The 24,300-nt window shown below is 38.9% G+C and overlaps 1 protein-coding gene across 4 annotated transcripts in view; it reads left to right on the top strand.

Annotated features, from left to right (window-relative positions):
- LOC126278568 (protein unc-80 homolog) overlaps window positions 1–24,300 on the top strand; it is a 953,735-nt gene that overhangs the window by 480,542 nt on the left and 448,893 nt on the right. For all 4 annotated transcript variants that reach the window (XM_049978772.1, XM_049978771.1, XM_049978773.1 and 1 more), the window contains 5 exons: window positions 6,169–6,292; window positions 11,599–11,782; window positions 18,850–18,991; window positions 20,528–20,643; window positions 21,451–21,641. In XM_049978772.1, the coding sequence (XP_049834729.1) occupies window positions 6,169–6,292; window positions 11,599–11,782; window positions 18,850–18,991; window positions 20,528–20,643; window positions 21,451–21,641 (757 nt within the window). The remainder of the gene's footprint in view (window positions 1–6,168; window positions 6,293–11,598; window positions 11,783–18,849; window positions 18,992–20,527; window positions 20,644–21,450; window positions 21,642–24,300) is intronic.

Raw genomic sequence — 24,300 nt, 5'->3', positions numbered from 1 at the left:
GCCATAGGGTGGTGGGGTTTCGGGTTCCGCTGAATAGGTCAGGAGTTCACTACACACAGCTGGCGGCTACACAGGTAGCGGAGGCTGTGTGGCCTGGACTGGGCGGTTTTTTAGGTTAGAAGGCCTCAGGAAAGTACGGGATGGGCTGCAATCTCAAACCGTGTATGGCAAATACAGGACGTGCTTGGATCAAGGAACAGTCGGAATTGTAGTTGTAAATTGTTGTAGTTGTGCTGGGAAAGTCCCTGAGCTTCAAGTGCTAATAGAAAGCACAGAAGCCAAAATTGTTATAGGTACAGAAAGCTGGCTAAAGCCTAAAATAAGTTCTGCAGAAATTTTTACGAAATCTCAGACGGTGTTCAGGAAAGATAGATTAGGCAGAATTGGTGGTAGAGTGGTGTGTCTGTCAGTAGTGGTTTATCTTGTAGTGAAGTCAAAGTAGATACTCCGTGCGAATTGGTATGGGTGGAGGTTATACTCAACAGCCGAAGTAAGTTAATAATTGGCTCCTTCTACCGACCTCCAGACTCCGATGATATAGTTTCTGAACAGTTCAGAGAAAATTTGAGTCTCGTAACAAATAAATACCCCACTCATACGGTTATAGTTGGTGGGGACTTCAACCTTCCCTCAATATGTTGGCAAAAATACTTGTTCAAAACTGGTGGTAGGCAGAAAACATCTTCCGAGATTGTCCTAAATACTTTCTCCGAAAATTATTTTAAGCAGTTAGTCCACGAACCCACGCGAATCGTAAATGGTTGCGAAAACACACTTGACCTCTTAGCCACAAACAACGCAGAGCTAATAGAGAGCATCATGACTGATACAGGGATTAGTGATCACAAGGTCGTTGTAGCTAGGCTCAATACCGTTTCTTCCAAATCCACCAGAAACAAACGCAAAATAATTTTATTTAAAAAAGTGGATAAAGTGTCACTAGTAGCTTTCCTAAGAGAGAATCTCCACTCCTTCTGAACCGACTATGCAAATGTAGACGAGATGTGGCTCAAATTCAAAGATATAGTAGCAACAGCAATTGAGAGATTCATACCTCATAAGTTGGTAAGAAATGGAACTGATCCTCCATGGTATACAAAACAGGGCCGAACGCTGTTGCAGAGGCAACGGAAAAAGCATGCGAAGTTCAGAAGAACGTGAAATCCTGAAGATGGATAAAATTTACAGACGCGCGAAATTTGGTACAGACTTCAATGCAAGATGCTTTTAATAGGTTCCACAACGAAACATTGTCTCGAAATTTGGTAGAAAATCAGAAAAAATTCTGGTCGTATGTAAAGTACACAAGCGGCAAGACGCATTCAATGCCTTCGCTGCGCAGTGCCGATGGTACTGTTACCGACGATTGTGCCGCTAAAGCAGAGTTATTGAACACAGTTTTCCACAATTCCTTCACCTGGGAAGACGAATGGAATATTCCAGAATTTGAAACACGAACAGCTGCTAGCATGAGTTTCTTAGAAGTATATACCTTAGGGGTTGCGAAGCAACTCAAATCGCTTGATACGGGCATGTCTTCAGGTCCAGATTGTATACCGATTAGGTTCCTTTCAGATTACGCTGATACAATAGCCCCCTGCTTAGCAATCATATACAACCGCTCGCTCATCAATAGATCTGTACCTACAGATTGGAAAATTGCGCAGGTCGCACCAGTGTTTAAGAAGGGTAGTAGGAGTAATCCATCGAACTACAGACCTATATCATTGACGTCGGTTTGCATTAGGGTTTTGGAGCATATACTGTATTCAAAAATAATGAATCACCTCAAGGGGAACGATCTATTGATACGTAATCAGCATGGTTTCAGAAAACATAGTTCATGTGCAACGGAGCTAGCACTTTATTCGCACGAAGTAATGGCTGCTATCGACAGGGGATCTCAAGTTGATTCCGTATTTCTAGATTTCCGGAAAGCTTTTGGCACCGTTCCTTACAAGCGACTTCTAATCAAGCTGCGGGCCTATGGGGTATCGTCTCAGTTGTGCGACTGGATTTGTGATTTCCTGTCAGGAAGGTCACAGTTCGTAGTAATAGATGGCAAATCATCGAGTAAAACTGAAGTGATATCAGGTGTTCCCCAGGGAAGCGTCCTGGGACCTCTGCTGTTCCTGATCTATATAAATGACCTGGGTGACAATCTGAGCAGTTGTCTTAGGTTGTTCGCAGATGATGCTGTAATTTACCGTCTAGTAAGGTCATCCGAAGACCAGTATCAGTAGCAAAGCGATTTAGAAAAGATTGCTGTATGGTGTGGCAGGTGGCAGTTGATGCTAAATAACGATAAGGGTAAGTTGATCCACATGAGTTACAAAAGAAATCCGTTGGAATTCGATTACTTAATAAATAGTACAATTTTCAAGGCTGTCAATTCAACTAAGTACCTGGGTGTAAAAATTACAAACAACTTCAGTTGGAAAGACCACATAGATAATATTGTGGGGAAGGCGAGCCAAAGGTTGCGTTTCATTGGCAGGACACTTAGAAGATGCAACAAGTTCACTAAAGAGACAGCTTACACTACACTCGTTCGTCCTCTGTTAGAATATTGCTGCGCGGTGTGGGATCCTTACCAGGTGGGATTGACGGAGGACATCGAAAGGGTGCAAAAAAGGGCAGCTTCTTTTGTATTATTGCGTAATAGGGGAGAGAGTGTGGCAGATATGATACACGAGTTGGGATGGAAGTCATTAAAGCAAAGACGTTCTTCGTCGCGGTGAGATCTATTTACGAAATTTCAGTCACCAACTTTCTCTTCCGAATGCGAAAATATTTTGTTGAGCCCAACCTACATAGGTAGGAATGGTCACCAAAATAAAATAAGAGAAATCAGAGCTCGAACAGAAAGGTTTAGGTGTTAATTTTTCCCGCGCGCTGTTCGGGAGTGGAATGGTAGGGAGATAGTATGATTGTGGTTCGATGAACGCTCTGCCAAGCACTTAAATGTGAATTGCAGAGTAATCATGTAGATGTAGATGTAGATGTAGAGATGCTGCTGACAACAATGACCTGATGTTCTCACCATTGTGGACTGTCAGTGGTCTTGTGGATAATGATCTGCACTGCTGATTTACTGTGTCTGTTTACCTCTGATAAACCACCTGTCATGATGTCCTACATACAACACGAAACATAAAATCAACATTTGAGTACACACATCATATAAAGAAAATTACATAATCAAATCATATACTATTATGGCCTGCCTGATGTTGCTTAAGCAGGAAATAAGGAAGACGCTGCTCAATAAAACATGGAGCACCACAATTCCTGGAAGGTAACGAGGCCATGGTTAGGGGCTGAGGGGGGAGGGTCGTGGATGAATGGTGGTATCAATTGGGGAAAGGAAGCTTCAATATTGGGATTAGATAGGCTTTGGTTGTAGTGTTTGGTAACAAAGAAGTGTTTTCATTATAAGGATTGGAAGAAGGAGAGTAGAGTTTTTATTAATGCAGCATGACTGAATTTAAGTGTAGGGCTGAAGATGAGGCCTGTGTATAGGACGGAACCTTCCATAGTGTTTAGGTTTTTGGTGGGTAGGTTGACAATATCATTTTAGGTGCTGGGTTTTGTGGTATGTTGGAAGGGCTTATGAGCGATGTCGCAGATGGTCAGTGAGGCCTCTTTTAGGTTCTATATGAGATTGATAAAATAGTTCGCAGGGTAGGTTAGTCTTTGATGGGTAGTGGCAGCCTGAGGTAGAAGTAGGAGTAGGATGTCAGTAAATGTGATAATTTTTGGAGGTGATGTTTTTTGTGCCCATGCATTGAAGGGCAAAAGTTTCAATTTGGCAGATGTGGGTTAGATTGTTGGGATTGCACAGCACCAGTATTGAGCAGAAGGTGCTCAGGGATGCACATTTTCTGGAGATTTGATCATCATTAAAGGAGGGATGGTGTCCAGAAAAGGGAATTTTTATGGCCATTGTGGTGTCTCTGAGCAGGGTGGAATGGGGGGAGGGGAGGGGATCCATGGCTTAGGCAGCATTAAGAAAAGGATGTGGGACTAGGTTTCAGCTAGGGATGGGGATATTTTTGTATTTTTCTGAGCTGATCCAAATAGTTACAGAATAACTACCAATGGTAAAAGGTACCATTGCCATTCATCATATTGTGGCTATATAGATGTAAAAGGATGGAGCAGGATACCATGTGGGATTGGATGGTGCTCAGGAGGGGGAAAGAAATGTACTGACATCAGTGAGTGATGGAAAAACACTGTGAAATATTGAGATAAAACTGGATGAAATATGACAGGGGAAGAGGAGGGGAATCCAAAGTAAAAACATGAAATAGTTTGAGGAAATGGGCAGATGAAAGCATTATATGTCTGTGAAGGGAGCTATGGTTAACAAATCGTGGGTTTAGAAAATGAAAATGCAGGAAGAGATGTGTTGTGGGCTGTAGGGTAGTTATGTGACATGATAACATTCATTTTCAAGTTTGCAATCATTGCGCATGGTAAAATAAGTGGCGGGTATAAAATGATGATAGTAGTAGTGTGTAGAGGAGGGATGGGTCAATTTCAGAATGAAATGTGAGAATTTCCTGCTTGGATGATGTTTAACTATGGTCCGGCAGACGGGTGGCTAGAAGAAGAGAGTGTATTGCAGTTGAAACAGCAGCAACCAATGTTGTAAGGTGCTAGAAAAGCCACTTCTTATGTGATGTGGATATATAAGAAAGGCAAGAAGGAAGATGTAGGGAAAATACAGACAATGTGGAAGAGAGAAAGCAGGTGTAAATTATGAGACAGTAAGTAAGGAAGAATGACATGAAGTTTTAGGCTGTAACGGAGCCTATTGGCAATGTAAATATAGTTCTGGCAGATAATAAATAATTTTATAATAAAGGTAAAACTCACTGAATAATAGAAGTGTTGAGTCATCAACAGGCACACGCACAAAAAAAATGAAAACTTTGATAGCTTGAATTTGATTCCCTTTTCAACTTAGAGTGGACACATGCAGTACATGCAGACACTCCCACTCCTCCCCCCCCCCCCCCCCCCCCCCCCCCTACACAAACACATGTACAGCTACATTGTGTCAGCTTGCCAGGATGAACACACCGTGCTGGGACTGCAGTTTGACAGGTAGCCTGGGGTGAGGACTTCAGTCAAGTAAAGTGGGTGATGTGAGAAAACAAGTTGGCAGTGGGAGGAAGGGCTGGGGAAGGCTGACTGATGGCTTAGAGGCAAACAGCTGGTGTACAAGATCAGAACACGAGAGGGAGAGGGAACTAGTGCAAGGGGCTAGAGATACAAATTGCATTGAAGCCAGTGTGTTTGTGCAACTTATAATGATAGTGATGTGGGGGAGTGGATTAGGACTGGGTAACAGAACAGAAGAGGGGAGACTGTTAGGAAGAGGGTATGGCTGCAGAAGATTAACAGAGACTGAAGCCAGGAGAATTATGGGGAAGAATGTGCTGCAAGAATAACTCCCATCCTTGTCGTTCAGAGAAGCTAGTGTTGGAGTTGGCGGGGGGTGGAATCAAAATGGCACAAGTTGTGTATCAACCATTGAAATTGAACATGTTGTGCCCAGCAATGCATTCCACCACTGGGTGGTCAACTCTATTCTTCGCCACAGTCTGACAGGGTCAATTGATTCAGGTGAACAATTTGTTGGTGCAAAAATTGCAGCAAATCTGGTATATGGCATGTCTGTTTTCACCTGTGGCAGGACTGGAGTAGGATGTGCTGGGTGTGGGCCAGACTTGCTCATGGCTGTTCCAGAGGGATATGACCCATGCGACAGATAGTTGGGAATGGGAATGTCATATGGATGGTCCAGGATACGACGTAGGCTATGTGGGCAGTGGAACACCAATTTAAAAGGGCTAAGAAGGATTGAGGGTAGGATGTCCCACATTTCCCACCATCCCCAAGAACCAGCTGGAAAGAGCACCATCCTCATCACTCAGTACCAACCCGGATCAAAGCAACAGAACCATGTACTTCACCAGGGCATTGACTATTTATCATCAGGCCCAGAAATAAATTCCTTTGTTTTCATCACCTTATTTGTATAATTCTAAGTACTCCATACTTTTTATTAATATGTTGTCATATTTATGCAATCTTTTAATTTCTAAGTGTCTCAATGTTTTTGCTAATTTGTTCTTAACTTTATGATTGATATAGGCACATGCATCAGTCAGAAGGAGAAGACCCTTCAGATTTAGGCTCTTCAGCATGCTACATGGTCGACGAGCGTGGTGGTCGCAAATTATTGTTCAAGAAGCGGAGCACCTCATCTACTTGTGCTGTAAGTACTTTGGGTGTGACTGAAGAGAACATCAGATTATATACACTACTCTATCATTGTGTCTATGCATTCCTGAAACAGATATTTTAAGCTGATATGGAGTGTTTACAGGTACAAAAAAAAAAAAAAAAAAAAAAAAGAGAATGTGTTTTGTAAATCCATTACAGAAGAAATTTAGCTATTTTATCTTACACTACTGGCCATTAAAATTGCTACACCAACAAGAAATGCAGATGATAAACAGGTATTCATTGGACAAATATATTATATTAGAACTGACATGCGATTACATTTTCACGCAAATTGGGTGCAGAGATCCTGAGAAATCAGTACCCAGAAAAACCACTTCTGGCCGTACTAACGGCCTTGGTACGCCTGGGCATTGAGTCGAACAGAGCTTGGATGGCGTGTACAGGTACAGCTGCCCATGCAGCTTCAACATGATACCACACTTTATCAAGAGTAGTGACTGGTGTATTGTGACGAGCCAGTTGTTTGGCCACCATTGACCAGACATCTACATCTACATATCTACGTACATACTCCGCAATCCACCATACGGTGTGTGGCGGAGGGTACCTCGTACCATTACTAGCATCTTCTCTTCGTGTTCCACTCCCAAACAGAATGAGGGAAAAATGACAGCCTATGTGCATCTTTACAAGACCTAATCTCTCTTGTCTTATCTTTGCGGTCTTTCCATGAAATATAAGATGGTGGCAGTAAAATTGTACTGCAGTCACCTCAAATGTTGGTTGTCTAGATTTACTCAGTAGCAATTCAGGAAAAGAATGCCTCCTTTCCTCTAGAGACTCCCACCCAAGTTCCTGAAGCATTTCCGTAACACTCACGTGATGATCAAACCTACCAGTAACAAATCTAGCAGCCTGTCTCTGAATTGCTTCTATGTCCTCCCTTAATCCGACCTGATAGGGATCCTAAACGCTCGAGCAGTACTCAAGAATAGGTCGTATTAGTGTTTTATAAGCAGTCTCCTTTACAGATGAACCACATCTTCCCAAAATTCTACCAGTGAACTGAAGACGACTATCCGCCTTCCCCACAACTGCTATTACGTGCTTCTCCCACTTCATATCGCTCTGCAATGTAACGCCCAAATATTTAATCGACGTGACTGTGTCAAGCGCTACACTACTACTGGAGTATTCAAACATTATGGGATTCTTTTTCCTATTCATCTGCATTAATTTACATGTATCTATATTTAGAGTTTGCTGCCACTCTTTACGCCAACCACAAACCCTTTCCAAGTCATCTTGTATCCTCCGACATTTTCAATTGGTGAGAGATCTGGAGAATGTGCTGGCCAGGGCAGCCGTCGAACATTTTCTGTATCCAGAAAGGCCTGTACAGGACCTGCAACATGCAATCATGCATTATCCTGCTGAAATGTAGTGTTTCACAGGGAAGGGTAGTGCCAAGGGTCGTAACACTTCTGAAATGTAATGTCCACTGTTCAAAGTGCCGTCAATGCGAACAATAGGTGACCGAGATGTGTAACAAATGGCACCCCATACCATCACGCTGGGTGATACGTCAGTATGCCGATGACGAATATATGCTTCCAATGTGCGTTCACCGTGATGTCGCCAAACACAGATGCGACCATCATAATGCTGTAAACAGAACCTGGAATCATCCGAAAAAATGACGTTTTGCCATTCGTGCACCCAGGTTCGTCGTTGAGTACACCATCACAGGCGCTCCTGTCTGTGATACAGCATCAAGGGTAACCGCAGCCATGGTCTCCAAACTGACAGTCCATGCTGGAGCAAACATCATCTAACTGTTCGTGCAGATATTTGTTGTCTTGCAAATGTCCCCATCTGTTGACTCAGGGATCGAGACGTGACTGCACAATCCGTTACAGACATGCTTTTGATCTTTCTAAGTTTCAATACTGCAGACCCATTGGTTGTATTTATGTTGCAATGGGTACATCAGTTTCTATGACTTTTTCCTATATTATGTTCTCTTCCATAACTGTGCTATTAAAGTGCACAATAGGCAACAAAGTTTACATCAGAAGTTTATTTATTCTGATAGTAGTTTTGCATGGCTGCTGAAAAAATTTTGTGAATTGTGAGTGTCTGATGATGTAATCAGTTGTTCAGTTTGTGATTGTTATTAGGTCAGCAGTTTTGACCAGAGCTATAACATATAGGAGCAGTTATTTAAGAAGCACTAGGTCAACAGTTTTGACCAGAGCTATAGTATATAGGAGCAGCTATTTAAAACATACACTTTCACCATATTGAATTGTACTTTTTTTCTTTGAAGCCCACAGTTACATAATTTAAATGCTCTACATGTGAGCAATTATGCTTTCGAACTATTTAGAAAAATATAATGTCACAGCATCATGTTGATTTTATTATTGGTTAAAGCTGACAGGTTTTATAGTGAAACAATTACTAACAAAGAGATAGAGGGGCTGGCCAGTACTTACCTCAGCTCAGTACAGCCGATAGAAACACAAAAAACCACCGAAAATTTAAGTTCCTAGCTTTTGGAATAAATGTTCCTTCGTCAGGGAGGAGAGAGGGGAAAGAAAGGGAAGAAGGGGAAGTGGATTTAGTTACTCACAACCCAGGTTATGAAGCAACAGGGAAAGGAAAACAGGGAGGGTAGCAAGGATGGAGGCATGGTTGTCAGAGGGAAGCCAAAGATATTCTACTGTAGGTACTGTGCCAGCTTCAAACCAAAGAGGATGCATACAGAAGTTCATGGGCCGCATGGAGGAGGCTTTCCTGAAGACCCAACAGCTGCTTCCCCTGGCCTGGTATAGGTTTATAGATGACATCTATGTGGTCTGGACTCATGCTGAAGAAACATTCCTTAATTTCCTCCATAACCTCAAATCCTTTTCGAATCTGAATTTCACCTGGTCCTTCTCCAAAACCCAAGCCACCTTCCTGGATGTTGACCTTCATCTTGTTGAAGCTCACATCCACACCTCTGTCCATATCAAACCCACCAACAAACAACAGTACCTTCACTTTGATAGCTGCCATCCATTCCACATCAAACGCTCCCTTCCCTACAGCCTAGGTATTCGTGGCAAACGTATCTGCTCCAGTGACGAATCCCTCAACAATTACACCAATAACCTGACCAGTGCTTTCCTCTCCCGCAACTATCCTGCAGACCTTGTCCACAAACAGATCTCCTGAGCAATACATTCCTCCCCATGCATCCCCCCACAACCACCTACTCCAGCCCCGCTACTGGTAAAACATACACAATTCAAGGCAGGGCCACGTGTGTAACTACACATGTCATTTATCAGCTGACATGCCTGCACTGCACAGCCTTTTACATTGGTATGACAACAACTAAACTGGCTGAGCGCATGAACGGACACAGACGAAGTGTCCCCCTAGGAGATGTCCAATACCCAGTAGCGGAGCATGCCCTCCATCATAATTCTAGGGACCTAGGAACCTGCTACACCGTATGTGGCATTTGGCTTCTCCCACCCAACACCAGTCCATCTGAACTGCGGAGATGGGAACTTGCACTCCAGCACATCCTTTCATCCCACCATCCCCCTGGACTGAACCTACGTTAAACAACCTCACTCCCATTTACTTTTCAGTCTTCTCCTCTTTCCCTTTCCTCTTTAGCCATTCATGCATCTTTTCATCCTACATCTTTATACTATACACCTCTTTAGTTCTGTATGCATCCTCTTTGGTTTGAAGCTGGCACAGTACCTACAGTAGAATATCTTTGGCTTCCCTCTGACAACCATGCCTCCATCCTTGATACCCTCCCTGTTTTCCTTTCCCTGTTGCTTCATAACCTGGGTTGTGAGTAATTAAATCCACTTTCCCTTCTTCCCTTTCTTTCCCCTCTCTCCTCCCTGACGAAGGAACATTTATTCCAAAAGCTAGGAACTTAAATTTTCGGTTGTTTTTTGTGTTTCTATCGGCTGTACTGAGCTGAGGTAAGTACTGGCCAGCCCCTCTATCTCTTTGTTAGTAATTGTTTCACATCTTTATATGAGATTTTCCATTAATTAGTTAGGTTTTATAGTGAACTTTACTTTAACTAGTCATCGAATCCTTCTTATTTTCACACTATCAGTAACTGTTCATTCAGAGAGGCCAAACACACTTCTCATGAATTAAAAAATCATTATTTGCCACAATAATAGTCTGTTTTACTAGATGTGCAGAGGAGACATTGAGTCACAGATGGACACAATGAAAAGACTACTGCACATTTAAGCTTTTTGTCAGAAATGCCTTTTTCCTAAATAGAAAACACACACACACAAATATATTCACACAAGCACAATTCACGCTGTTGTGCTTGTGTGAATATATGGGTTTTCTCTTTTGAAGAAGCCCATTTGGCCGAAAGCATAAATGTATAGCAATCTTTTTGTTGTGCCTCCTATATAAGGTGAGTAGCAATCTATCCATTCCATAATATTATTGCTATTCCATTCTAGACTTCCCACTGTTATAAGTTAATTGTTTTTGGTTTGTGGTCATTGAAAAAAATGTTCCCAGCTATAGTCATCATGACTTTTTAAAAGTGCTGAAAAGCTGTAAATTGTCATCTCCTTAAAATATTATGTATATTTTCTTAATTTGTTAGCTTTTCTGCTCCTGTCTGTCCCCACTCAAATTTAATTATTAATTATTACTGTTCTTGGATGTCACCATTTGTATGCTGCCTGAAGGGATGGCTTAGAGTACAGAAGATGGCAAACATTTTTCTGGTTTAAAATGGAAGTATTGTAGGTAATCATGCCCTCATAATGAAAACAGCTCTCAGCAGCCATGGTGCCTTTCACAAAAACCCTTCAAACTACAGAGCCCTATTATTACTCTTGTTTTCCTACTTACCAGTTTCAGGAATAGTGTGCAGACCATGCTATTGTAACTAGGAATTTAATATGTTTCTGTCCAGAAGTTTCCTTTTTATGTAGCAACATTAAATTTAACTTATAGTCCTGAAACTTTTAGTCTGTCTTGTTTCTCATATGAGACAAGAAATGAGAGAATACAGCTTTGATTTGTTACTAAGTTTCAAGACCCATTGATGATTGTTATACGGAAATATTTAGGCCATCCTCACATGCTTTACAAAAAAGGGTGTCCTGTTTTCAAAGTTCTGCTTTAAACAATCAAAGAAATATGACAGTGTCCAGATTCACTTGGTAATGTACAATATGTTGGTTGGTAGCAGTTTTGTTAGTATTGTGACTCTTTTCACCACTCATTATCTTTTTCTATGTTTGTGTCACTTAATATTAAATAATTACCTTTTAGAGCCTGCTGGAAACAGAAATGGGTGAAGACACAGGAAAAGCCAGTCAGAGTCCCCTGGGTAATCTTCGGCGCAGACAACATATTCTTACGCCTCGACAGAGTGAACGTAATCTTGGAATCTCTGAATCATCTCCAGCAACATCTAAGCCTCAGACTAAGCAAAAGTTCCAGATTGGTGGCCTTGGTAAGCTGCAGAACAGTTCACAATGCTTAAAATATTTCTAGTATTTTCACCAATTGAAATTCTACATGCACACTCATTTTCAGAAGATTGCTGTATCAGTAAGGAATTATGAAATCAGAATGAGAGGTCTGGGAATTACAAAATTAAAAAAGAAAAATAAATAAAAAAAATAAATATTGCAAAACTCTTGGTTAAAGGGTTCATACATGTGAGTGATAAAATTTCCAAATACACTGAATACTCAATTACATTCCAGGACTCCAGCCAGTCATCTTTGTCTATCACACACCACACCATATTTTGTCTGATTATCTGTCAGACATCTTCAGGTAGATTAATTGAATAATATGTTGAATTCCATTATCCACTGGATTTACCATCAGCAAAGACAGCAGAATGTGCCAAGGACTGTTGTAAGCAGCAACCCAGCAGACAGAAGAGGTCCGCACCTATGCCGCTGAGGTTGTACCTACTGGCAGTGTGGTCAGTCTTGCTATTACTATCTTAATGCAGTCACAAAACACATACAGTGAGCTACTAAATTTTTGAGCATGGGAAGTAAATGTGTCTTCGATGACTTACCAGAAGAATTTGATACCATCCCAGTTGTTACAATCCAACAAATTTCCTCTTTTTGGGTGCTTTACCACTGATCCACTTTTCCACTCCTCGGGTAATTTCTCTTCAAGCCAAATATGCTTCAGCAAAGGGTAGAGCATTTTACTAGTGCTTTCAATATTGGCTTTTAAGAGCTCCTGTGCTATGTCATCTAGGCTTGAATCCTTAGCATTTTTAGGCTTCTGAAAGCACACCTAATTTCATCCACAGTAGGACACTGCAGATTTGTATCTTGATCTGCTTTGACTCTGAAAATCCTCTCACCTGGTCCTCTTGAGTGTCTTCATAATTTAACAACTTCCTGAAATGCTCCTCCCATCTTTGTAGCTGTGCCTGTTGGGTTGTAATCATCATCATATCCTTGTTCTTAACTGGTTGTTCACCTTTCAAGTTCTTCATTGAGAGTCATTTGGTCATACTGTGCAGCCCTTTTGTATTTCCCTGTCTTGCTGCCTCTTCTGGCCTTTAAATATGTCTGCTTGTGTCTGTGTATGTGCGGATGGATATGTGTGTGTGTGTGTGTGTGTGCGAGTGTACACCTGTCCTTTTTTTCCCCTAAGGGAAGTCTTTCCGCTCCCAGGATTGGAATGACTCCTTACCCTCTCCCTTAAAACCCACATCCTTTCGTCTTTCCCTCTCCTTCCTGAAGAAGCAACCATCGGTTGCGAAAGCTAGTAATTCTGTGTGTGTGTGTTTGTGTGTTTTGTTCATGTGCCTGTCTGCCGGCGCTTTCCCGCTTGGTAAGTCTTGGAATCTTTGTTTTTAATATATTTTTCCCATGTGGAAGTTTCTTTCTATTTTATTTACATCATCATTAATTTGAACCCAACAATTACGTTTGTTATGGACTCTTGTCTTACACAGATTTAACTTATGTTTTAGTTCTTTCCTACTGTTAATTTCATTCCACATGTCACCAGAGATCCATTATTGCTTTTGGTGTGTCTTTAATACTAAGATGTTCTTTCCACCATCTAGATAGCTGTCTGTAAGTTTTGCCGACTGTCTCATTTCCTTTCTGCATAAAGTTTTAACCATCCCACATCTGGTTTGTGTGTGTGTGTGTGTGTGTGTGTGTGTGTGTGTGTGTGTTGCTACTGTGATTGAGCTTGGTTCTAGTTCCCACTACCTTCAATCAAAACTCAGCTAAACTAGGTGTTGGTCACTTGCAACAGCCACACCTCTATTATTCTGCCATTTAGCAGAGAGTGTTGAAACTTATGGCTTATGAGTATGTAATCTATCTGATTTTCATTAACTTGACCTGGCTAGACCCATGTTACATTATAGCAGTTGCAATATTGAAGCAGTGTGCCTCCAATGACTAGGTCATGTCCAGTGCACATGTCTATCAGCAGTTCATCATTTGTATTTGTATTCCCAATGCCGTGTACAACCATAATATGACCAAACCCTTTGTTTTGTGAACCAACTTTTGTGTTCAAGTCTCCCATTAAAATTTTTGTGTCTCTACAATTAATTTGGCTATGGACTCCATTTAGTTCTGTATAAAATGCATCTTTTAATTTTCCCTCAGCTGGTTTTGGAGGTGCATAGCATTTAATAACAGTGATATTTCACACATTTGTTCTAAAGTGTGTGGTTATTATCCTTTCTGACACTGGTTTCCACTCCAGAAAGTTCCTTTTGCAGTTTTTAGAGAATAAGAGCCCTACACCATTCCTATAAATTGCATATTCACCTGTCTTTCCTACATACAGCAGCACTCCACCATTATGTGTTTGAACTTCCACAGATTTTGGACACCTTATTTCACTTAGTCCCAATGTATCCAGTCTGTAGTTCTTCATCTTTTTCTCCACCTCTCTTAACCTGCCAAGGTTTTATTTCAAGACATTAGTCCTTGGATTGCTTGTCTTCACTGTGACTACAGAATGCTATCCATCCCTCCACACTGAGGCCGACGTGCATCACCCTTGTCCTGGTTATCAAGGATCTTCCGCTGCCCATATTAGGGGACTGTGTCTGCTGCCACATACTCACAGAAAGAAAGAGGAAAGGATAAGATACTAGACAGGTTGTTGTGAGACACACTTTGCCTGGATCCTTTATGGAGACCTGCCTGGCATGGGAGACCATGGTGACAGTTAGACTACCTCTGGTACAGGCCTCCGCTTCATTGGAACACACAAACTGCCTCACCCAAATAGACAGTGTTTTGTTGTGGCAGTGTCTGCTGAGAAGATTCCATTCCAACATGAATTAGCAGTAGCCAAAATTGTTGTTTTGCCAGATGACAGGTCAATTACAATACAACATCTATGATTTTGCATTGCACATTATACCATCTGTATTGTTCAATGTATATGACTGCACAAGTTTGGCAGTCAGCTCAGCATAGATAGCAGATTTAGTGGATTGCAAAAGGTGAGTGTGTGGCACTGGTATTCTGTACATCATTCTTCAACACTGTGTGTCTGTAAGATCACAGAAGAGGACTGGCTTGCTATAATCAAAAAGGCGATTCAGTGTACAAGACAAACACTACATGCCATTTCAGAGAAAAAGTACCATCTACATGTACAGATGATTGCGTACCCTAATGAGATGTGTGGTTTGTTAAGATTATGGTCAAGAGTGATCCCACAGGAGGAGTGCAGTGGAAAACTTCAACCTTCTTGGATTCTTCCTTGTACCTCAAGAAGTCATCAAGAGACTAACATCCTGCAGATTGTACATCCTTTCTAAATTTATAAACAGGGTGTACCTTTATGGCTGATAGTTAGCAACATTGGTGCTCCTACATATGACTTAGCTAAACATCTTGTTCTGGTACTGAGTCCATTTGACAGTTTGGTTGATTGACAGTTTGGTTGATTGCACCCATAACATTGGGCCATTTCATCTAAGCAACTCAGATAGCACCATTAGTTTTGAGGTGGACATCACAGCTTTTTTCTGACGTGCCCTTTATTTAGCTTGTGTTATGTTTAAGAAGGAATTTTCTGAACAGACTAATTGCATTGTCATGCAAAGTCCTCTTTTTCTTTTGAAGGCCTTCTATTTTGAAGAGTAAGTCTTGAAACCAGCAGCTCATATAACAACCATTTTTTAAAGTCATGTTGATGGTACTTTCCTGTTGTGGCCTGATAAAGAGGACAAATTAATGAGTTTTTACAACATCTCAACTCCATTCGTAAAAATATTCAGGTTACCATGGAAACAGAAAGGTGATTATTTGTCATACATGGATGTTCAGGTTAGATGAAAGAATGATGCCTCTGTGGGTTATAATATGTATTGTAATCCACTCACACAGATTTGTATTTAAAACCTATTGAAATTTATTTATTCATTTATTTAGGCATCCAGTAAATCTCTAGAGATTGTGGGATGTCTTTTGTATGTCACACAGGCACACACACACACACACACACACACACACACACACACACACACACACACACACAGGTTAGATAAAGCTTCAAAATTTATTTTAATAGTACGACAAATTCATTATATTTTATCTTTCTGTAACAGTAGTTGTAGTTTTTGCATATCCTTGCTTCATGTCTGTTGCACTTCACATGGTTTAAAAATGCTGATACTGAATGGAAGCAGTTATCTAATAAGAATGCCCTAAGGGACTCATGAAACAGAGAAAATTAAGAAATAACTTTAATTTTATGTGGCAGACTATTGTTCATTTGTATTGCACTATTTGTGCTGACGGTTTTAAAGGCTGCTGTCCTTACTGACTGAACATGGAGTTTGTCTTTTTGCTAGGTATTATGTTCATGTACATTACAGTTTTTATTTATCTCTTTGATATTTTTCGTCACATATTTACGATTTTCTAGAATAAAAAGACAAGTCTGTTTCACAAGGTGATTTTCTAGAATAAAAAGGCAGTCTGTTTCACAAGGTGCATTTGTTATAGCTCCTTTTTGGCTTAGAAAGATTACTGACCTAGCAGCTGCACCTCCCCATTCCATACTGTGGAACTGGGCAAAGTATGCAATTCTGACAGTGTGGAAGCTTGCTTTGTGTGCAAGTAAGCGTAGGCTGTAGCACACTTTCTTCAGTGTTGTATTTGTTTTTGTTATACGTGTATGCCATTTAAAACCATTTTGAAGTGATATGCTTAAAAATTTAGTTTCCAGTGAGTGCGTAATTCCACTGGCATTTATTGTACTAGAAGTGTCACAGGCTTTCCCTTTCAAACAGAAATTAAACACAATTGTTTTGGAGGTGTTTATCATTAGTTTATTTCCCCCAAACCAGTCATTTAGCTGGTCTGTAGCTTTATTTATGTTTTCTTGTAGTAGTGTTTGTGTTTCCCCATTAAGAAGGATACTTTTGTCTTCCACAAACAAAATATTTAGTTGCGATTCTATACTGACATCTAGGTCATTTATATATTGAAGGAAAGAATTGACCTGAGAATGCTTCTTTGAGGGATTCCAGTTGTCATTATTCCTGCATGTGAAAAATATGTTCTAGTGCGATAATTTAGTTCATATGTTATTACTACTTTTTGTTACCATTTTGTCAGGTACGAGGCGAAATATTTTAATGCGGGTTCTTTAATGCCAGACTTTACGAGTTTTTTCAACAGGATTCTGTGGTCCAAAATGTCAAAAGCTTTGCTTAGATGTAAGAAAATACCAGCCGCATTTTGTTTACTATCCAATGCTTCTAGAGCATTTTGTAAGCAATTATATATGGCACAGGTCGTAGATTTATTTTTCCGAAAACCTTGTTGGGCATCAGCAAGGATTTTGTTATTATCCAGAAATTCCATTAATCTGTTATACATGAAACTTTCAATGAATCTGGCAGAAACCGATAATAATGAGACCGGTCTATAGTTTTCCAAATTTGCTTTGTCACCTTTTTTATGAATAGGGACCACTCTTTCAATTTTAAGACAGTCAAGAAAGATTCCAGTCTCAAGATGAGTCCATTACTTTGGTAAGGGGAGTTGCAATGTTTATAATACATTCCTTTATGATGAAGTCTGGAACACAATCAATTCCTGATGATGTTTTTCTGAAAGTTTTTGCTATGTGAGAGATTTCATTCAGGGATGTGTAATAGAGATTGAGTGGAGGCAATTGCTTACAGATTAGTATATTGAATTCAAATAACAGCATTGAAATTGGTTGTTGTTAATAATAGACATATTATTTGTCACTTCAGTGAGAAACATCTTAGTAGTGCTTAGAAAATTTGCTACTTGTCTAATAGGTGACTTTCTTTCTTTCTTTTGATTGCGTCTATAACTGCAGTTGCGCAGGGTCTTCGTGGTTAGGTACAGATTTGGCAGTGTTAATGTTAAGGGGTGGCCGGATTCCCTTCCTGCCGCCACCCCATACCTCCCGGGCTGGAATTAGTGTACTCCAGATGTCTGCATCTAGTGTAATCCATGGAATAGAGTGAATGTGTTCAGATGTCTAGGAGTCATGATGTCTACAAGTCGTGTAAATGTGGTGGGTCATGGGGACCAGCCGGGTGGTATTCACTGAGTGGTATATGGAAAACTCCCTACAAACCACATCCAGGCTGGCTGGCACGCCTGCCTGCATTGTTATTCTTCTGGGCAGATTCAATCTGAAGCCAGTGTGCCTATTTGAGTCAAGGAAGCAGTGCATTAGCACTTCCGGCTAATGTGGCAGGTTTGTCTAATAGGTGACTCCTCCCTCATTATTTTATTAGCTGGGTACACATTATGTAATATGATTGTTTTGTCTCAGTTGTGACATTTCCAGAAACCTGTTTACTACATGTTTGAGAGCTTAATCACACTTAAATACATGGTACATTGGTTCTGGAGAATGTAGTCCTGTTCTTCTAACAATTTAAAAGTATAGATATGATGCATAACTCTGCAAACAGAATTTTTTGTTTATGTTTTTAGGAAAAAAATTTCACATTATCAAAGGCTCATTTATGTAATGTTTCACAAGGGTCATGTTTATGATAGTAGGAAACCAAAATGTCATATCTGCATGTGCACCTGTAAGATAGGCATTTGTTATGTTTTTCTCTGTAGAAAGTGTTTTGTAAAGTTGAATGATATCCCATTTTTTATTTTTTTGATAATGAAAAATATTTATGCTTTCTTATTTGTGTAAAACAAAATATTTTCCCAGTTGATGGTGTCAAGTTTATTAGTTAATAGGTTAAATTTGTCTCTATGCCAAATGAGTGGAGATTAAAGTTAAGATATTACAGGACTTTCGGGAAGATTACCTTTTAGTATTGCGTGTACAACATTTAAGATATGGTTGTATATTACTTCTGCATACATAATTTTACAAATATGCTGCAGAAGATAATATTATGCAATGGTCAGATTAAATCTAGACAAATTGAAGAAATGTTTTAAAATAAATAAATATAATTACAGACAGCATTCACTTGATTGAACGTAATTTATCAGACATTGCTGCAAATGAATAAAAAACATTTATTCTTTTGTGCAGTGAACTGGTTTCGTCGGGAGTATGGCAGAACTGAATCTACTGACAGCCATGAAGGCAGCGATTCTCCCATTGAAGGAGGTTTTGTTCGACAGACATCTCTGCAACAGACTCCTAAGCAGGGACCACACAAAGGTGCAGCAAGGTGAGCAGAATATGATGTTAGTATAAACATGGGGTTTTTGAACATTAAAATTAATTCTGATACATTGAGTTCACTCTTGGCTCTTTACATTACTGTATGACAATACCTCCATTTCTTAACATGGACAGTGAATAGTATAAAATTAGCTGTAGATCCCAAAGTACTCACGAGATGTGCATAACATAACTGACCCTCAACAATGATTTTTGTGAAACATCCTGGCAGATTAAAACTATGCTGGAACAGGTCTGCAACCTGTGACCTTTGCCTGTCGCACCAGTTGCTTTATCTACTGAGCTGTCCAAGGCCAACTCACAGATTTTCTTCCACAGTTTTAATCTGCCAGGAAGTTTAAAATCAGTGCACACTCCACTTAAAAGTAAAAATTCATTCTGGAAACAAATTCTCCAAGCTGTGGGTAAGTCATGTCTCAGCTATTATATCCTTTCTTCCAGAAAAGTAGCATGAATGGTGACAGGTTTGTTCGACCAGTGGAGATGCTAAAGAAGCTGATATAACAAATACTTGAAGATAGATGCAAACTATTCTATGAGAGTCTACAACACAAAATTTGAAGAACTAGTTTTAAGAAAGAAATCTAGGAATATATTACACCCCCCTTTCTATTGCTTCTAAGGAGTGTGAAAATAAGATTATAACAATTACAGTCATCTTTCCCACATCCATTGTGAGTGGATGAGGGAGAAGCAAGGTATCTAGAGCCATTAGAAGTACCCTATGCCATGCACTTCACAGTGGTTTGCACAGATATTGATGTAAATGTTGATTGTAGAGATTTCTTCATTGTGAAATAATTCTTTTTCTTATTGATTGCTAATTTTTTCCTGGTTTATGTAGCCAATGATTCAAATATAAGCAGAGAATTTGGTCTCTACATTTTTCAAAAGATAGAACTCCTTATAGTCATTTTACAGAATTATATAATAAATATTCAAGAATTGAGTGTCATGTGTGAACTCACTGCTTTTTGATAAAGATATATGTTTATTCCCATATATTTTATTTCAGGTGTTGAAGTAAATTTACAATTATTTATATTTTTCTGAATTACACTTAATCACTTAATATAGGATTTTCTTTACATTCCTGAAACCTGTACACATATAGGAATCTAAATGCTAGGAGATAATTGGCAGCTGTTCAGTGTAACAGAGGAACTATCATTGTTTTCCAAAGTAGCTCTCTTTTGTGCCAATTTTCATGTATTAAGTGTAGGCCAAGAACAAAGAAATAATCTTTATCATTTAAATGGTATTTAATTAATCTCATTTCATATTCTATGGATGAATATATGAATAACTTCGCAGCTTTAAGTACCTTAAGGCATTTATTTTATTTCATCTGCGGAAAAACAGCATTAATTCTCATTTGAAGGAATAATTTTACATTTTCCAATGTTATGCTGCATTTTATGTTTATATGTTTTAATTTAATTAATTTATTGTTTGTTCTCAGTATTTTGCTTTAAATTAAGAAAGTACTGAGTCTCTATTAGCGCCTTAATATACTTTCCAGCCATGTTGGTCAGACCTTGCAAAAAGCAAAGAAACGAGTAGAAGATCAGTTAAACAAATTTGGTTTTGGAAAAGGCAAGAAGAAAGATGGGGGTGTGGAAGAGACAGCTGGAAGTTGTAAGTACCACATGTTTACTTGTAGATTCATTGGATTTATTTTATCATTAAGGAGAATTGTTTTTGAATGTGGTAAATTCTTGTCCCTTTTAAGGAGACGAATTTTTATCTCTTTGCCCTTTTGCTATCTCAACCTTCTGTTTTATTCTCTATCATCTTCATGTTGTACTCCTGTTTAGTCCTAAGTACAGAATAAAACGAGTCATCATTTTCAAGCTTTGTTTTTTTGTCCTGTGGAGCAGAGTGTGAAATGTTTTTGTGGCTGCTTTTAGCTGTCTAAGAAAAGTTGTGGTTCCTTTTTATAGGAAGTTGAATGGACATGATAATCAATACTGAGGCATTCTGAATAATCCTAAAATGCTGCTCTTTGCCCTTAAAGAACAAAGAAATCCTAAATTGAAATTTTTTGTCTGTACCTCGTAGGAGAAAGCCTTATTAAGAATTGGTGCATAATAGGATTACAAAACATTTTGTTAAAATTCAGTCATTTATGAAATCATTACTATTGATCACATGTTTCAGATAATTGGAAATAAGTGACTCATTTTTATTTTGGTATACGTACTGCAACAATTCTGTCATTATACAAATATGAAAATGTTGAAATATTATATACAGCAATTAATTAAAATACAAACCACCATGATTGGTGACGTAACCTAGGCAGTTTAAATGTTTTAGCCATTCTCTTTGCTCAGCTGATACAAATACTGCAGGGTTATTGTGTATTGTTGTTCTTTTTTCTGCTTCTATCAGATTCATATTTTCAAAGTTTATCCATTGCTAATGAATTATCTTGTTTTACAGACATGAGTCGACGAAATTCTCTGGAAACAGGATACCACTCAAGGGATTCAGAATTCGTTGTACTGAAGGAACGTAAACTTGTTCCACTTCGACCGGTGTTAGAAGGCATGCAGAGATTTGCATTCTTGCTAGAAACAAACCAACCCGGCTCTGTACCTGATCCTCCCCTTCTGGCAGCTTCGCTTGATTTGGTAACTATTGTAAATTTGCTATTTACAACTCTCCTCCCCCCTCCCTCTTTTGCTTCTATAAAAATTGTTGACTAATATACATCACATAAATAGTTTTACCAAGAAGCAAACAATCATGTTGATTCAGAATTGTCAGATGAGGTCTGTGTTATAATAAGTAACAAAAGTTCACTTTGCATGCTTGTTGGCATACATGACATATTTGAGAACTACTATAATGTTCCCTTGAGTTGCATTTAATATTTTTCCTTCATATTGCATTAATATGATGTAACATTATTGCATTAATATAATGTGTACTAATATCATGAGAGTCAATAATTGTGAACACCTGAATATTTTTTGGTTCGAACACAAAACATGATTTGAATGTAAGAAAGCTTATGTTACTGAAGACTGGAGAGATAAATTTACTTTTAATGTGACGGGTGTAACTGTTTATTGTAAAACTACAACCTGATATCAGGGCACTCTCAATGTTATGAAGACTTGAGTGGTATTTTAAATTAATGGGCACCTTTGTTTAAAATGTTAACTCAGTCAAATCAGTGTCAGTAAAAGGCAGAAGAACTGTCATTGCTAAATCTAAGAGCACCAGAAATCATGCATTATCACAAAACCAAACACTGTTCAAGTTAGCTCTTGAAAATTCAAGTTTGTGGTTTGAGTTACTGAATAGATCTGCAACTACTTCATGAGATTTTAGTGATAGGTGTTTCCTGTGTTATATACCTATGCCAAAAGGTTTCTGAACCCATTTTAATAGAAAATACATCTCTAACTTATTTTCCAAATATTCTAAATCTTCAGTTATGACATGCTTAGCCAAATCAAAATCAAATTTACCATCAGCAATAAATTCATTTATTTGTGAAAACATTTCAAGTGAGATATTCCTCTAACACATATTCACAACAGTACCTGGTTGAATATTCTTTCTGCACTTAATTTTCTTAGTAGCAGATGATAGAGAGGCAAGATTTTTTCACATACTTGCATTAATATTTTACTCTTTACAAAATTCCTTGCTGCAATTTGTTTCATGTTTCTTTCCACCCATGTGGAGCAGAAATTCACTTGCTCTGTAGAAACAATGATCAAGTAGGAATGATTTTACTTTTTTATTAAATACAGTCAGGGACTTACTGTTTTTTATTTCTGATGGCAGACTATTGTATATTTTAATGCTTTTGTTGAAGGGAGAGTTTTTAAAGGCAAAGGTGCTCATTTCTTTAACATGGAGTTCCATTTTCTGTCTAGTACCATAGTCATGGACATTAACATTTTTATTAAATTTTGTAATATTACTTTTTACAAATTTGCATAGTTTTAGTATATATGGGCTGCCAAGGGGTAGGATGAGCAACTTTTGAAAGAGAGGTCTGCAGCTATCAGTCGGCTTTGCCTTGTTCATTATTCTTATAGCTTGCTTTTGGGTGAGGAGGATGTTTGGGCTATGTGTAGAGTCTCCCCAGAATATAATACCATACTGCATTACACAGTGGAATTGTGCATAGTAGGCTGTGTGAACAGTTTCCGGGCTTGTGCAGTATGCAAGGATTCGTAGGGCATAGCACACTTGGTTTAGCTTACTATTAGTTTTATTAATGTGTATTTTCCATTTTAGATTATCCTGAATCCATAGGCCTATAAATCTTGTTTCTGTTTTTGGGGATATTTGGGATCCGTGTAATTTCATATCAGGCATAATTTTATTTGATCTTAGGTGGAAAATTAGGTAAGTGGTTTTCTTTGTGTTAACTATGAGCTTGTTTTTCTCAAACCAATCACCAAGTTTGTCTGTATTTCCATTTATGGCCTCTTGGAGTTCATGTTCATTTTTTCTTGTTACGAGTTTGTGGCACAACTTGACGAGAAGAAGGGATTGGTTGGTAGGACATGTTCTGAGGCATCAAGGGATCACCAATTTAGCATTGGAGGGCAGTGTGGGGGGTAAAAATCATAGAGGGATACCAAGAGATCAATACACTAAGCAGATTCAGAAGGATGTAGGTTGCAGTAGGTACTGGGAGATCAAGAAACTCTTTATTGCCATTGACTACGTACAGTAGAATAGGCTTTTACAGTGATAGTAAGATACAAATATTGATCACATTACATGTAAAAATTAAATATCTTATATACAGCTATAAAATCAATTATTAATATTAATATGGTCAATATCATAGAACTCTTTTGTGTGATAACATGGGTTTTTTGTTAGCCAGTCATAACATTTTGTTTTGAACTTTTTAAAAGGCAAGGATCGAGCGGCAAGAGAAAATTTGTTAAAAATTTTGAGGGCATTAACTTTATGAGGGTTTCCTGTTATTGCTAGTGTGTGCCTTGGAATGTCAATGCTTACCTTATTTCCAGTATCGTGTTTGCAAATTGTTGCCCTGACGCTACATTCTTTATTGTTATTCCTGACAACACCAAAGAATGTCCACTTTCAGCACATGCTACTGCACATTTATTCCATTTTAACTCAGTTTCATCAAAATACTTATTCACTTGTTGACAAATTAGATGTAACATGTCAGGCCTGTTTTGTCTATTGGTAAATACCTAGGCATGGAACCAAGAAGTTGTGGAATTGAATCCTGCATTTTAAGCTAGCCTTCTCCTCTCCACAATGTGAGGAGTCACCAGAAATGAC

This window comes from Schistocerca gregaria, chromosome 6 (genome assembly GCF_023897955.1).
Source record: "Schistocerca gregaria isolate iqSchGreg1 chromosome 6, iqSchGreg1.2, whole genome shotgun sequence".
NCBI lineage: Eukaryota > Metazoa > Arthropoda > Insecta > Orthoptera > Acrididae > Schistocerca > Schistocerca gregaria.
This window is presented reverse-complemented; position numbering and strand designations above follow the sequence as displayed.